Source organism: Salvelinus namaycush, chromosome 29, assembly GCF_016432855.1.
Source record: "Salvelinus namaycush isolate Seneca chromosome 29, SaNama_1.0, whole genome shotgun sequence".
NCBI lineage: Eukaryota > Metazoa > Chordata > Actinopteri > Salmoniformes > Salmonidae > Salvelinus > Salvelinus namaycush.
Window position 1 is genome coordinate 22,848,248 of NC_052335.1, and position 17,093 is coordinate 22,865,340.

Sequence of the window (17,093 nt, forward strand, 5' to 3'; positions counted from 1 at the left end):
GGGAGATGCAGAAGCAGTTTGATCTCAGCTGTTTACATGGCAGCCAGGCCTGCTTCTCAAACCCTCACTGAAGAGTCAGTGAGTCTCATTGGAGCAGAGCTGAACTGAGCATCAAGTATGGTAAGCCTAGTCTGACAGACTCACAGACTCACTGTCCATGGTGTATAATTATAAGCCCAGATGAAATACAATCAGGTTACATTTCCTCTCTCCTTACATCTCTCTATCATGTCACTATCAGACTGACTTGACACCCATGAAGGCATGAAGGCAGCAAATTGTCAGCAGTCATCCTCAAGTCTCCTAAAAGGGACCAATACATAGAGATAAGTACTTCCTATGAATTAATGGGAGAGTAAAGTAAATTGCTGCTGTTGCGTGATTGGTATGCTACTGTAATCAGGGATTTCGAGGTTTGATATCTGCTTAATCTGCAACGCATATTTACAATTCAAATCAAGTCCCTATAGTGTCTACAGAGGGATTCTACTGAGTTATTACAAGTAAACTACCCGTCCAATAACAAAACAGCTCACTCTGCAACTTTAATTCCTCCCCTTTTCTTTTCATGAGACACATCTATGATTCCCCCCTCCAGTAAACAGGTGGAACATAGTGCCACTCGTGCACCACTCTCTATGAATTATATATTGGTGATAAGTGACACTGTCCTTGTGGATGGGTCACAAGTGATGTTCAGTTTTTACTGAATGCATTTCTTGGAGCTACTATTCCATAGGCAACATACTCATTAAAATCAGGTTAATCAACAATTTAATGCAACCGAAATTCAACTGGACACACTTTATGTTCCGTTGGAGAGAAAAAGACGCATGCAACCTAAGCGGTTATAGCGCTTTGCCGACATTAGGGGGAGCCTGCAGTCGATCTCAGAGCACCTAGTCTGAGCAGAACCGTTTGAATAGGGGACAATACTGACGTCATGGACTTTCTTTCCACTCACGGAGAAACAAAGTAGGCTGTCCGCGAGAGTGAAGCGGTGAGAATGGAGCGCTGGAATCCACAGGAATAATTCGCGTCTCGAACTGCTTTAAAACTTAAAAAACTCTGTAAACAAACATGGATACGTGTAGACTTGGCTTCATACTACTCTACTTTTCAATTCTAAGCGTTGGGGCTCAATTTACGACAGGTAAGGATCTTTAAACCTTTATGTGAAAGAAACTATAGACGCGGAGCAGAGGAAAGTTGGTGGTAATGTTTGAGTTGGAGTAATCTAAATCAAGGTGTGCGTTGTTACATTTTGTTGATCCGGAAAAAAAGTTATATGCAAAATATACCTTTGCAAATTATGTTAATCTTTCTGAGAATGTTTCTCGAATCAATACTCCTAAATCGGGTCCGATTCCTGCCGTGGCTTTATTGCAGATAGACTAATAGAGAGCAAATTTGCGTTCAAAATATACGGTTACGTCCCAGAATGTTGACTGGTCCTTGAACGAAAGTATTTGAGACCATCCTTTCGTGGTTGCATGCATCCGTATGTAGCATATTTGAGAAGTTCTCGGATCCATGATTTCTGCTTGATCACAACATTGAATTGGTCTGTATGGACACTTCGATCATGTTACCTGAAATATGGCATGGTATGGTTGTACAGTAATGAGCAACAATAAAAACGGAGATGGAACCATACAATACAGAATTACAAAGTTACTCTCAGGTTTACATTTCTTTTTGTATTCCTCGCAATGCTTTTCACCTTCATTGACAAAACTGTTGTTCTTCAATAAGTTCTTCAAATAAACAACCAGTTTTAATGGTTAAACCACTAATTCAAACGACTTATTTCTTGTAGTCTAATGTATACGCTTACTACTAGACTATTTGGAATGGTCAAACATATTATTTTTTTCTCTTGTGTAAATGAAATCCGATACTGTTGACGTCTCCTCTCATACCTTGTCCCAGGGGCCTTGGAAAAACAGCAGGAGGTGGAGTCCTGTTGTCTATAAACATTTAAATTGCTAATTCCAACCAAACCTGTGAAATGCTATCTGTCATTTTAAATATATGTAAATTCAATTTCCTCGAAGTCCCAATCACTTCGGATTTATTTTTAATAATTGATCTCTCATCTGCATTGCAATCTGTCTCTCTTAGTTTTGAAAGAATTAGCACGTTTTTGAAATACCCATTCCATGCAGTCTTTTAAAAATTGTATCATCATGGTATGTCTAATAAATGACTGTGTTCATGAAAATAACTAAAACATTTTAAAATGTATTTCCCTGAGCCTCCTTTTGCCATTAAAAAAAATGAAGCTCAGTCTGATCTTGTTGGCCTGTTAATACATATTTTTATTTATTTACTTACATAGCCCTGATTGGCAGATAGGATCGTCTAGAGCCTACCCGCTTACACCTTCATAGTAGGAAGATACATATGCAAATAAAATATGACTAGTCATGATTAACTAGATCTGATTGTGAGGTCATGATCTGGGCCAAAAACTCCATTCCACCTAAACAGGATGAAATTCCAGGATTTCCCCCCCAAACAGCTCTTACAGAAAATGGGGGATTTTAATAATCATTTTCACAATTTCAGAGTGTTATTTCGACTTCATAGTGTGGAAGTGGTGGCAGGTAGCCTAGTGGTTAGAGCATTGGGTAATTAACCGAAAGGTTGCTGGATCGAATCCCCGAGCTGACAAGGTAAAAATCTGTCGTTCACACCTGAACAAGGCAGTTAACCCACTGTTCCCCGGTAGTCCGTCATTGTAAATAAGAATGTGTTCTTAACTGACTTGCCTAGTTAAATAAAGGTTAAATAAAAAAGTATCATAAAGTGAAACTGTAAAATCTCATGCACTGCCCCTTTAAGAATCTGATTTGTTCAGATATTTAGCCCATAATCATTAGCCACTGCCTCTATACCCCTTTTTATTGCTGATTAACAGAGGGCCTCTATAAGTCTTTCTCTACAAAGCGCATACACACATTCCTTACCTGCATCATCAGATTAATTCACCACGGGGGGGGGGTACAGCTGTTTATATTCATCAGAAAGTCTTAACCATGGATTAATACATTAGAGTAATCAAAAAACAGGATGACAAATGGGCAAATTACACATTTTGGAGATTGAATCGTAAATTATGTGATTATGAAATGAACTAGAAGATCACTTTACATTTCATAAAGCAATGCTGCTCTGCGATGAAAAGACACAAATCGGTGTGCTAATCCACTTATATATTTTCTGTTGCTTCCATCTGGCCGCAGCGCAAATGGGACAACCGGTGAAGGGTGAGTTACTAAGCTGTGCTGTCATTCGACAGGAGCCCCTGTCCTGATTCAATGTGACCTGATGACTCCTGGCTGTTGTACTATGCCACCTTGAATGCGCAATATGGTCTCTGTGCAGCTGTCTCACTGTAGCTCTGTTAATGGCCCTTTCTCCAGAAAAGGCTAGTTCTGCTCTCACACGATTTGGGACAATAAACCACTGCATGTAAGAGGTTAACTCGATTCTTTCTTGTAAAATAGACACTTTTCAAACCTTTGCTGGCTACAGTTCACATGAAGTTGGCCAAATACCACACATTCATTTAGTTGTGATGTGTGTGTGCAATAACATGAAATAACTCCAGTTGTTACAGAGTCTTTTTAAATTATATTTATCTGCAGTTACCATTTAGTATTTGCTTTGTAATATCTCTGTGGTTGCCTAAGTAACAGAGTAGCAAACTCATTTATTTGCTCACCTATCAGAAAATCAGGTGCGAATGACTCTTGGGAGAGATGGCCATTAACCAAAAGGTAGACGCTGCAGGAGAGGAACAGCTGTTACTGGGTGAGATGTATTCAAAATGGACCCCTAATTAGAAGAACACTATTCAGGCTTTCATATGGTCAGTCAGCACAAGCAAGAACAAGCCTAACCTCAGTCTTATTGGTTGATCTGACAAACAATTAATTGTAATACTTTTATTTCCAGTACCTTTTGTCTTTGATCTTTGTGACTTGGGCACAGGAGAGTGAGTATTTTCAGTTGCTCCAAGGCCTAATGGGGTATCCTTCACTACATCTCAGCTTCCAGTTTTTCATGCACACAACTTTTCCCAAGAACATGTTTACTGCATGCTTTGTCCAGTGTTTCCATCTTGGTCTGGTTTAAAAAAGGCAACATGGTTTTGTAAAATGACCATGCCCCCTCAGTAAAACATAGGTCATGGTAGACCATGGTCTAGTGAGTGAGGCAATACAGAGGAACATCTACCCCCTTCTATTCAATAACAATAAGACTCCTCTAAGAGCGGAAGTTGCTGACGACTCAGAGCAGCACAAGGAGTCTTATATCTTAGTTTTATTAGACTACAGGTTAGGCGACAGTGAGAGAAGTTGCTTATCTTAGCACCTGTGAGAGAAATGTATGTTTTTTTTATGTGTAGCCTCAACAAAATCTATTTGCAGCCAGGTATTGTTCCCTTCATTTTCTGAAGCTTTAGATTATGCATGGTGAATCAATACCTGACAAAATGTGTCAAGTGATTTTGCAACGGTATGGATTTTAAATGTAGTTTTCCTCAAAATCAGCAGCCTCCGTATCATTTATCTTATTTATTTATTTATTCAGACTTGCACTTGTAAATGTTTTGTCAGCATGTTATCCGTCTGCCAGTTTTTCCCGGGATTACGAATTAATAAGCACGTTTGTTCTTGTTTTAAACCCGACAGATGTGTTAAACACAGGCCTACCTCCTTGAATAACGCATCCAATGACCCTTTTACCATACAGCATCAAATGTCTGTGGTTTTTTCAAGGCCCTGGGCTCTAAGTGTTTATTTGGCCCCAGGAGGTGCCCACTCAGACAGATGTATTCTGAACTGGACTAATAGGAGCATTTCATTCCTGTTCAGGCCCACTACAACACGGGCTCTAGGCCCTTTGTAACACGCAAGACAAGAAAGGCCTCGTGGAGTTGCACTTGAAGCTCTGCATGGGAGGACAGTGTGTCTCTGCTCTGAGCATGCATCATGCTCCTGTCTACTTGGTATTTGGGACATGGAGAGATGTTCTGCAATTGTTTGTGTTCCGGGCCCCAGTGAATGTCTCAGACCCCAGTTATCCCCAGTCTTTGTCATCACAGCATTTTGGAGATTAAATCCGTAATGGCATTTCTGGTGGTCTATTCTGATGCCTGCCCTTAAGCTTCTTTTGAAAGCTGACTGGACTTTTTCTGAGAGGAGAGTGGGAGAGAAAACGAAACCTCTGATAGATTAGATTTTTGGTATTTTGGCTTTTTTTGTTCTGGTTGGAGTGTTTAAGGAGATCTAGTACTGCTACCGAGTCAATGTACAAGGTGGTTGAGGTGATATGTACATGTAGGTTGGGGTAAAATGTATTAGGCATTCAGGATTGATAATAAATAGAGTAGCAGCAGTGAAAGTGTGTGTGTGGCGTCAATATGCATGTGTGTGAGCGTATGCAGTCTGTGTGTGTTGGAGTATCAGTGTAGTGTTGGAGTATCAGTGTAGTATGTGTGAGTGTCTAGGTAGAGTTCAGTGAGTGTGCATAGAGCTGGTGCAAGAAAGTCAGTGCAAATAAAAAGGGGGTCAATGCAAATAGTCAGGGTAGCCATTTGATGAACTGTTCAGCAGTCTTGGGGTTAGAAGCTGTTCAGGAGCCTTTTGGACCCAAACTTGGCGCTCCGGTACCGCTTGCCTTGCAGTAGCAGAGAGAACAGTCTATGACTTGTGTGGCCCTGTGATAATGAGTCGGTGAACATATCTAATAGTCATGGGCTGAGTTGATCAGATTTTTTCAAATGAAAATCAACAGGGAAGCCATCAGGGCCTGGGGCCTTGCCACTTTGCATTAACTTTAGACCCTTTGTTATCTCATCAAGTTGCAGAGAACTTTACTCATGTCCAGAACTTTACTCATGTCCATATCAATGGATGGGATATCCAAGTTATCTAAAAAGTTGTCCATAGCCGTATTATCTGATGGGGGTTCGGATTTGTAGAGGTTCGAATAAAATGACATGAAAGTTGAATTAATATTAGAGGGATCACTTGTACAATTATGGGAGGAGTCATATACCTGAGAGAGAAGATGAGATGCGGACTGGCGTTTAAATTGGTGTGACAAAAGGCGACTGGCCTTGTCACCATATTCGTAGTACGTGGGAAGAAGATTAAATTGAGTTTGAAGTTTCAGCCTCTCTGCGTATAGTTCAGGGGATGGTAAAGTTGAATATTGCCGGTCTTTTTCCAAGATTGAGTCCACCAATTCCTGATGTTTCAGTTTTTTTTGTTTGACATAATGAGCGTTGTAAGAAATTATCTTTCCCCATAACACAGCCTTGAAACTTTCCCAAAGAATAGAAGGGGAGGTGTCATCATTTTTATTTGTTTGAATGAATACATCTATATTGGTCGAAATAAAGTCACAGAATTCTTTGTTAGACAATAGAGTTGTGTTAAATCTCCAATTTGACTGTTTTTTTGCATTCGGAGTAAGTGCTAAGTCCAGAATGTGGGGGGAATGGTCTGAAATCACTATCACAGAATATTCTGTAGTTTCAATTGAGGGGAGAAGGGCTCTATCTAAAAAAGTAGTCTATGCGTGAGTAGGCTTGATGAACATGAGAAAAGTAGGTATTTTGTGACCGGTGGAGGAAGTGCCATGGATCAACACAACCCATTTGGGTCATGAATGTAGAAAGAACTTTTGCCATCCCGCAAGGAGTAAGTGTTCTGAGATTAGACCGGTCAAGTCTTGGTTCAATAACCCAGTTAAGGTCCCCGCCGAAGATGAGGCGGTGGGTGTCAAGATTAGGGAGAGAGGCTAAAAGAGATGTCATAAATCTAGTGTCATCCCAGTTAGGGGAGCAAACATTCGCAAGTACTACAGGGTTTTGGAAGAGGGTGCTACTAACTATTGTATAACGTCCTCCAGGATCTGAAATTATCTGTGAGGGTGAAAACTGTACTCGTTTGTGAATCACTATTGCTGTTCCCCTGGCTTTTCTGTTAAAATTAGAATGAAAAACCTGTCGAACCCATGCTTTACGCAACCTAGTATGGTTGTTAACACATAGGTGCGTTTCTTGAAGAAATGCGATATCAGTATTCAGGCTCTTCAGATGTGAAAATACTCTGGAGCGCTTAATTTGTCCCCCATAACCGCAAATGGTCCATGTCACCAGTCTGATTGGAAGCCCTAAAGTACCATCTTGACTTGTTGTTGAACTAGACATTAATCCGTATAAGAGGAGAAATCAAATGAAAAAGAGATTGAGAGAGGGGCAGCATGAACAAAACATCTGAATAAAAAATTATAAACCCCCCCCCCCCCAAAAGTACCCCTCCCCACCATCCCAAACATAAATTAAAATGATAGTACAACACCCGTCAAAAAATAAAAAGGGAAAAATACAAATCCTAAACTCGTCACTATGAACGAGATGAGCAGCAGGAATTCTCTCTTACTCAGCATTCGTTGATTACCCTACATTTTTTTTTTTTTTTTTTTTTCACCTTTATTTAACCAGGTAGGCTAGTTGAGAACAAGTTCTCATTTGCAACTTCGACCTGGCCAAGATATAGCATAGCAGTGTGAACAGACAACAACACAGAGTTACACATGGAGTAAACAATAAACAAGTCAATAACATGGTAGAAAAAAGAGAATCTATATACAATGTGTGCAAAAGGCATGAGGAGGTAGGCAATAAATCGAATAATTACAATTTAGCAGATTAACACTGGAGTGATAAATCATCAGATGATCATGTGCAAGTAGAGATACTGGTGTGCAAAAGAGCAGAAAAGTAAATAAATAAAAGCAGTATGGGGGGTGAGGTAGGTAAATTGGGTGGGCTATATACCGATGGACTATGTACAGCTGCAGCGATCGGTTAGCTGCTCGGATAGCAGATGTTTAAAGTTGTTGAGGGAGATAAAAGTCGCCAACTTCAGAGATTTTTGCAATTCGTTCCAGTCGCAGGCAGCAGAGAACTGGAAGGAAAGGCGTCCAAATGAGGTTTTGGCTTTAGGGATGATCAGTGAGATACACCTGCTGGAGCGCGTGCTACGGGTGGGTGTAGCAATCGTGACCAGTGAACTGAGATAAGGCGGCACTTTACCTAGCATAGCCTTGTAGATGACCTGGAGCCAGTGGGTCTGACGACGAACATGTAGCGAGGGCCAGCCGACTAGGGCATACAGGTCGCAGTGGTGGGTCGTATAAGGTGCTTTAGTAACAAAACGGATGGCACTGTGATAAACTGCATCCAGTTTGCTGAGTAGAGTATTGGAAGCTATTTTGTAGATGACATCGCCGAAGTTGAGGATCGGTAGGATAGTCAGTTTTACTAGGGTAAGTTTGGCGGCGTGAGTGAAGGAGGCTTTGTTGCGAAATAGAAAGCCGACTCTAGATTTGATTTTGGATTGGAGATGTTTGATATGAGTCTGGAAGGAGAGTTTGCAGTCTAGCCAGACACCTAGGTACTTATAGATGTCCACATATTCTAGGTCGGAACCGTCCAGGGTGGTGATGCTAGTCGGGCGTGCGGGTGCAGGCAGCGAACGGTTGAAAAGCATGCATTTGGTTTTACTAGCGTTTAAGAGCAGTTGGAGGCCACGGAAGGAGTGTTGTATGGCATTGAAGCTCGTTTGGAGGTTAGATAGCACAGTGTCCAAGGAAGGGCCAGAAGTATACAGAATGGTGTCGTCTGCGTAGAGGTGGATCAGGGAATCGCCCGCAGCAAGAGCAACATCATTGATATATACAGAGAAAAGAGTCGGCCCGAGAATTGAACCCTGAGGTACCCCCATAGAGACTGCCAGAGGACCGGACAGCATGCCCTCCGATTTGACACACTGAACTCTGTCTGCAAAGTAGTTGGTGAACCAGGCAAGGCAGTCATTAGAAAAACCGAGGCTACTGAGTCTGCCGATAAGAATATGGTGATTGACAGAGTCGAAAGCCTTGGCCAGGTCGATGAATATGGCTGCGCAGTAATGTCTCTTATCGAGGGCGGTTATGATATCGTTTAGTACCTTGAGCGTGGCTGAGGTGCACCCGTGACCGGCTCGGAAACCGGATTGCACAGCGGAGAAGGTACGGTGGGATTCGAGATGGTCAGTGATCTGTTTGTTGACTTGGCTTTCGAAGACCTTAGATAGGCAGGGCAGGATGGATATAGGTCTGTAACAGTTTGGGTCCAGGGTGTCTCCCCCTTTGAAGAGGGGGATGACCGCGGCAGCTTTCCAATCCTTGGGGATCTCAGATGATACGAAGGAGAGGTTGAACAGGCTGGTAATAGGGGGTGCGACAATGGCGGGCGGACAGTTTCAGAAATAGGGGGTCCAGATTGTCAAGCCCAGCTGATTTGTATGGGTCCAGGTTTTGCAGCTCTTTCAGAACATCTGCTATCTGGATTTGGGTAAAGGAGAAGCTGGGGAGGCTTGGGCGAGTAGCAGCGGGGGGGGGGCGGGGCTGTTGGCCAAGGTTGGAGTCGCCAGGAGGAAGGCATGGCCAGCCGTTGAGAAATGCTTGTTGAAGTTTTCGATTATCACGGATTTATCGGTGGTGACCGTGTTGCCTAGCCTCAGTGCAGTGGGCAGCTGGGAGGAGGTGCTCTTGTTCTCCATGGACTTTACAGTATCCCAGAACTTTTTGGAGTTAGAGCTACAGGATGCAAATTTCTGCTTGAAAAAGCTGGCCTTTGCTTTCCTGACTGACTGCGTGTATTGGTTCCTGACTTCCCTGAACAGTTGCATATCGCGGGGGCTCTTCGATGCTATTGCAGTTCGCCACAGGATGTTTTTGTGCTGGTCGAGGGCAGTCAGGTCTGGACTGAACCAAGGGCTATATCTGTTCTTAGTTCTGCATTTTTTGAACGGAGCATGCTTGTCTAATATGGGGAGGAAGTAACTTTTAAAGAATGACCAGGCATCCTCAACTGACGGGATGAGGTCAATATCCTTCCAGGGTACCCGGGCCAGGTCGATTAGAAAGGCCTGCTTGCAGAAGTGTTTTAGGGAGCGTTTGACAGTGATGAGGGGTGGTCGTTTGACCGCGGACCCGTAGTGGATACAGGCAATGAGGCAGTGATCGCTGAGATCTTGATTGAAGACAGCAGAGGTGTATTTGGAGGGCAAGTTGGTCAGGATAATATCTATGAGGGTGCCCATGTTTACGGATTTAGGGTTGTACCTGGTGGGTTCCTTGATGATTTGTGTGAGATTGAGGGCATCTAGCTTAGATTGTAGGACTGCCGGGGTGTTAAGCATATCCCAGTTTAGGTCACCTAACAGAACAAACTCTGAAGCTAGATGGGGAGCGATCAATTCACAGATGGTGTCCAGGCCACAGCTGGGAGCTGAGGGGGGTCGGTAGCAGGCGGCAACAGTGAGAGACTTATTTCTGGAGAGATTAATTTTTAAAATTAGAAGTTCGAACTGTTTGGGCATAGACCTGGAAAGTATGACAGAACTTTGCAGGCTATCTCTGCAGTAGATTGCAACTCCTCCCCCTTTGGCAGTTCTATCTTGACGGAAAGTGTTATAGTTGGGTATGGAAATCTCAGAATTTTTGGTGGCCTTCCTAAGCCAGGATTCAGACACGGCAAGGACATCAGGGTTGGCAGAGTGTGCTAAAGCGGTGAGTAAGACAAACTTAGGGAGGAGGCTTCTGATGTTGACATGCATGAGGCCAAGGCTTTTTCGATCACAGAAGTCAACAAATGAGGGTGCCTGGGGACATGCAGGGCCTGGGTTTACCTCCACATCACCCGAGGAACAGAGGAGTAGTAGGATGAGGGTGCGGCTAAAGGCTATCAAAACTGGTCGCCTAGAGTTGGGGGCAAGGAATAAAAGGAGCAGATTTATGGGCGCGGTAGAATAGATTCTGGGCATAATGTGCAGACAGGGGTATGGTGGGGCACGGGTACAGCGGAGGCAAGCCCAGGCACTGGGTGATGATAAGAGAGGTTGTATCTCTGGACATGCTGGTCTCAATGGGTGAGGTCACCGCATGTGTGAGAGGCGGGACAAAGGAGGTATCAGAGGTACGGAGAGTGGAACTACGGGGTCCATTGCAAACCAAAACAATGATAACTAGCCTGAACAACAGTATACAAGACATATTGATATTTGAGAGAGACATACAGTAAGGCATAAAGTGATTGCAGGTCTTGATTGGGAGAGCTAGCTAAAACAACAGGTGAGATAACAGCAGCTAGTCAGCTAACACAGCAACAGCAGGTAAAAATGGCGACGACTAGGCAGAGAGGGTCGGATTAACTACACACAGAGCCTGAGTTAAAACACAGAGCCGACAGATAAAACACAAATAAACAGAATGGAGTACCGTGAATTAATGGACAGTCCGGCAGGCATCAGCTATGTAGCCAAGTGATCATAGTGTCCAGGGGGCAGCCGTAGATGGAGCAGGGAAGCCGCCACTACGCTAGCACGCGGCGTTTAAAGTTAGTAGCCCGGGGGGTGGTCTGCTCAGACGGAGGGGTCTGCTCAGACGGAGGCCGGTTGAGGGCACAGCGGATGGGGTATTCGTCTGCAGACCAGACGTGGTCGTGTCGACAGAGAATCCAAGCCGGATGGCGATGGCGAAAGAGGTATTGTAGAATTGTGTTTGCTAACTGGTGCTAGCTTCGTGGCAGTGGCCCTAGCTGCAAGCTAGCTGTGAGGATCAGAAGTAGTGGCTCAGGGATTACGGCAGGAATCCGGCGTTGTTGTGGAGAGACAGTCCGATGTTGGTAAATTGGTGAGTAATATCCAGGCTAATAACAGGGCTGGTGTCTGTGCAGAAGGTAAAAGCTGCTAGCAGCGGCTAAAAATGACTAAATAGCTTGTAGCTGATTAGCTGGTTAGCTACTGGGGGTTCTTGAATGTTTTCCAAAGTTAAAAAATAATAGCGATTCCGTATCACATTGGGTGAGGTAGGTTACCGGAAGGTATAATCGAATTAAAAATCGAAAAGAGATAGATTTTTTTTTTTTTATATATACAAGAAATACGAAAAATACAAACGTACACGAGAGGACGAAACAAAAACACGTCTACACTGCTACGCCATCTTGGAATCAATTGTGCAGTGATGTCAAACCGGCCTAGGAAAGAAGTGACATACGCCCTTGAAATTTAAAAAAATTAAATATGTCAATAGGCAAGTGTACATTTTGGGTTTCGGTCACACTTTAAACAACGAGTATAAACTTCAGCTTCAGTTATTGAAAAATGTTAACAGCGATCGGTGGCATTTCAATGGCCATAAAATGAATGTAGTCCGCTAGGTGTTGCCACAGGGCTGAGTAATGAGAAACGTTTTAAATTAACCAGTAGGCTATGAAAAGTGTCAGTCCCTGTATTGGTAAATTGTTAAACGTTGTTAGGAGGAAACAATTCAATAAAAGTATACAAATGGACAACTAGCATTTTGGATATGTACAATTAAGCAAACGAACCATGGGTCTAAACTCTTCAGCTAGTGCAACTAACTAACTAGTGCAATTAAACAAGAGTACAATTTGGAAGAGAGGAGTGATAGTATTAAGACTCCAATGTCGTAGTGGAGTCCAAGATAAAGTGAATGTAACTCAGGACCTGTCAGTGACCAACATCACCAATCATGGCCAACATAAACCACGGTAGTTCAGAGTATCCATAAAAATAAAGAGTAAAAAATACAATTCAAAAATTGTATATATCAAGCAGATCCCAAATGAAAAATGTATATACACAAATATTGGTGGACAGGATCGGTGTCTAACTAGCTAGTAACATTGGTATCCAAAATGACCTAAAGGATGCCAAACTGCAATGTAGGCTGTAGATTGCCATTAGTGGAGCAGCAAGTTCAAAGCCTTAGTAAAATGAAAGAAATCAAAATGCTGCGCTTTTAACAGCGATTGTCTTTGATGAAGAAACTAAACAAGATCCACTATAAGTTTAAAGAGCAGTGAGATAGTATAGTATGTCATTGTCAATAACAGAAACGAGTTATGTGCTGCTTCAAACATACCTACTGTAGCTAGCATGCTTTAGCATAGGATTGTTTAACGAGAAATGGATCGATAGATGGGCATAGATGTATGTAGCCTAGTGTCCACACGGTCACCAGAACTAACATTACTCACATAATACAGGCAGGTGAGAAATAATCCCAATTCAGGCATTCAATGTATGCGCTGTCGGTAGAAAGACTCAGCTTCTTCAGGATTTTCAAAAAAATGGACCTCGCCATTAAAGGTGACATGGAGTCGGGCAGGATAAAGCGGAAACCCTTCTTGTACAGAGTGGACTTGATGTTGTTGAATGCAGCCTGTTTCTTCGCCAAGCTAGAATTGAAATCCTGGTAGAACTTGATCTTGTGGCCTTGGAAAGTGATGTCGCCATGTTCCCTTGCCCACCGAAGAACGAGCTCCTTTTCTTTGTATCAATGATGGGACGCGGTTGGCATTATGATGGGACGCGGTTGGCCACCCGGGCAAGGTTTCGGTGCAAGGCTGCGGTGGGCTCTATCGAGTTCAGGGAGATTGGGAAAAGCCTCATTGCCCAAAACTTCCTTGAACTGCTCCGCCATGAACTGGGTTGGATATCCTGTCTCAGAATCCTCTGGCAGTCCAATCACGTGCATATTCTGGCGTTTTGAACATGAAATCAAATCTTCCACTTGTAGCTGCAGAGACTTGTTTGCGGCGGCCACATCGTCAAGCCTGGTTTCCAGCGTAGTGAGTTGGTCATTGTGGCCTGAGAGCCCGGCCTCAACTTCGGCCAGTGTGGTAGCGTAAGATGCCACAGAACGCTGGATGGTTTCCATGGTTGCCTGAATTGGAGCCAGTGCAGCCAGCCATACGGCCTAACTTTCACATGATTTCGCCAGCTCTCTGACAAGGATCTCCAGTGTTATCGGGTTAACCGTATCGCCTTCAGTGAAGATAGGGTGGTAGCCATTTTAGCTGAAGTTGATTTGGTGGAATGTGACGTTGTTTCCGTTGATTTTCCAAAGCGTGTGACTTGTTTGCTCATGCTAACTTAGGTACACGCTTACTGGGTAATAAAAATGACTTTTGAGGTCATGAGAAGTATGAATTTAGGCGAAATTGAGGATTATTTACAAAAGTTGTTGGAGAAGAGACCTTGTGCGACTTCTTTCTACATTGCTCAACCGGACGCCTCTGGTATATAGGTTCTGGATGCCAGGGAGCTCAGCCCCAGTGATGTACTGGGCTGTACGCACTACCCTCTGTAGCACCTTTATGGTCAGTTGCCATACCAAGCGGTGATGCAGCCAGTCAATGTGCTCTCAGTGGTGCAACTGTAGAACCTTTTGAGGATCTGTGTGCGGAAACCACTGGCACACCCTGTTTAAATCACTTAAAATTATTCTCATTGACTCCACATACAATTTGGACGAAGTGTATTCCATGCATGGTCTTAAACTCTACTGGGTTATAGTGTTTTATACTGGCCTGTGTTTCTCAGACAGCATGCCGTGCAAGAGGTGCATCTGACAGGTTTCACAGACATGCTGGTGAGAAAGAACAACGTTATTCCACAGTCAGTGTCTGATGATTCAAAACAGACATTCAGCCTGTCCTACCTCACACTTTCACTTCGAGTCAGGACTGCAGTATACAGGCAACCAACATATATATATGCCCATCGTCTAAAATTTGGCATTTAGTGGGGCGAACAACAAAATGCTTCACAGTTGACTAGTTAATTCAAATGCTTATAGCTAAAGTGTAGGAGACTATTTGTGGCAGTGTGGAAAAGACGGTCCAATAATTGACTGTGATCAGATTACTTTATAGCCATTTGGAGATATTGAATTACTGAATATGACCTACATACAAGCTCAGTACCTCAGATTGCAAATGCTCATTCCTATTGAATGCCATGCCGTCTGCTCCTTGTGAATGACTTTTCTTTCTGTAGACATGTCTGTAGTTAATGGTTGAGTGTGTGTAGTCGACATGCTTCTACAGCATGGAGCTGCTGTGTGTGATTGACACACAGTGATCTACCCCACCACCACTTCCGTCCTCCTATCTGTCTCTCAGGTGGAGTCAAATTTCAATAAGTCAATCAATCAGTAGTCTGAATATCATGTGCATTTTAACGGCTCTATACCTGTGTCTGAAACCTCCTGAGGAATGAAGTCTTAACCTCATATTAAAGTGGAATTCTCCCACAGCCAAATCAGCTCAGGGCTGAAAACAGATAACCAAAGAACACTGTTGCCTTTTCTGTCTGAGAGGCTTCATGTTTACCCCTCAGTACATGTCTGTCTGGCACTATAATTGTCTGGATTGTTTTACAAAAGTAAAGTTAACAGTACAAACCAATTGTAATTTATTATGTAGCATTTGATATTTGACAGTTCTTCATCTTTATTTCCTCAATGTATCATTATTTCCAAGAAAATAAATAGCGTTGTTAATATACTTAATCTGTTTACTGTCATTTGTAAAACCAGACAACAAAGCTTTAAGCTACACATGATCCTCATGATCACTTTTGTTGTGTTATTTGTTGAATTTAATAGGGAGGCTTTTCAGAAAAGAGGATTTGGTTGTTAAGGCAGCGCAAATTAATGTTAATGATATAGATTTGAATCATAACCCCTGTGGCCCCTCCCACCTCCCCCAGTCTTTTTTCTGCGTTGATGTTAAGCAGACCCCCCCCCCCCCCCCCCCCAGGACACCCCCAGCACTTTCCTTACCCACACACTTACTTATGGAGCATTGCCTAGATTAGCCCACTCACCCACTCATAGCTGTATACAGAAAGTCCTTTTTTTAATGGACTTTTTCAAGTTTTGCCTCAAGGCAAATGTTATGATAGATCTTGGTAAATGATGTGCACAGTTAGTCAGAAGCAGTAAACTGGACAAGGAAGAATGTGCTCTTGATGTAGATTAAGTTAAGATAGTCTGTCTTGGTGAGTTATGTCCAGAAGAGATATGCTTACTGTATGAATAACAGAGCCCATGGGATGTTTGTGTCCTAGGCCTCAGTTTATTTTTCCCCCTCTTGTGTGGTATATTTGACGACGTTCGAGAAAAGTAGTTCCCCCACACTTCTCTCCATGCAACTCCTAACAGGCCCCCAACTGATTCCAGTATTTGTGTTCCCAAGGTCCACTCAGGACTTCCCCCCCCCACATGTGGTTTAGGTTAACCAGCTCTGTGAGTTTGAACTGAAATTAACAGGATCATTTGGGTAAAGCCAGCCATTTTGAAGGACCGAACACTGTATATTTCTGGGATAGACTAACCTTTATTCTGGAGACATGACAACTTGATTGTAGATACAATAAGGTGGAAAAAATAGAGGTTCCTAGCCCATACATGTACATTATCCTCATCTGACATAACATGGGACTGAATTTGAAGCTGTCAGACGCACCTTGGCTTAAAGCCTCATTAGTATTCTGAATGGAGGTGCGGGTGCTGGAAGTTCATCCCTTGTTTGTCAGTGACATCATTTACATCCAGCTGAGAACTTTGATAGGGTCAAGGTAACCCAGCAGGTTAACATTATCTCATGGCAGTCCATCTCTAATGAAGAAATGTGAACATCTACAGCAGCCTAGAGATGAGGGTTAAATAGCTGTGATTCTGCTGCTTGGGAGAAGCCCAATCGGATTACCCAATCAGAATTATGTCGCTTGGAAAACAATGGCTCTACCACGCTTAATGCAATGTTTCAAAGGTAGCTCATACTGTGTGTGTCGATGATGATGGAATAAAAAATTATTATTTTCACAGCTCTATTTGAAATATAATCCTGAAAGCAGTGTATTTTTTTCTAGCTCTGTTTGTATGTTAATTCTTGAAAGCCTTTTCCAATGGGGTGTTTCTTCTCCATGGATAACATTGGACTGTTGTTTCTCCTACCCCTCCTAAAGGCTGAAAACAAGCAACAGAGGAGCTGAGAAGCAGAGAAGGGAATATTTCATGTATATTGTTTCAATTCAGCATACCTCTTTGTGGACTGCCAATTCACCAATCCTTTTGACCTTGCTCCTTTGTTCTGTGTGTGGAAATAGGATTTTTTTTACTTTCAAGGCATTCCAAGTCATCTTTAA

At 42.9% G+C, this 17,093-nt stretch overlaps 1 protein-coding gene across 1 annotated transcript in view; it reads left to right on the forward strand.

Moving 5' to 3' along the window:
• Positions 1 to 981: 981 nt before the first annotated feature.
• The window catches only part of LOC120024070 (receptor-type tyrosine-protein phosphatase kappa-like), a 196,268-nt gene continuing 180,156 nt past the window's right edge, over positions 982 to 17,093 (forward strand). Inside the window, exon 1 of the mRNA XM_038968181.1 lies at positions 982 to 1,153. Within this exon, the coding sequence (XP_038824109.1) occupies positions 1,081 to 1,153 (73 nt within the window). The 5' untranslated portion in view covers positions 982 to 1,080. The remainder of the gene's footprint in view (positions 1,154 to 17,093) is intronic.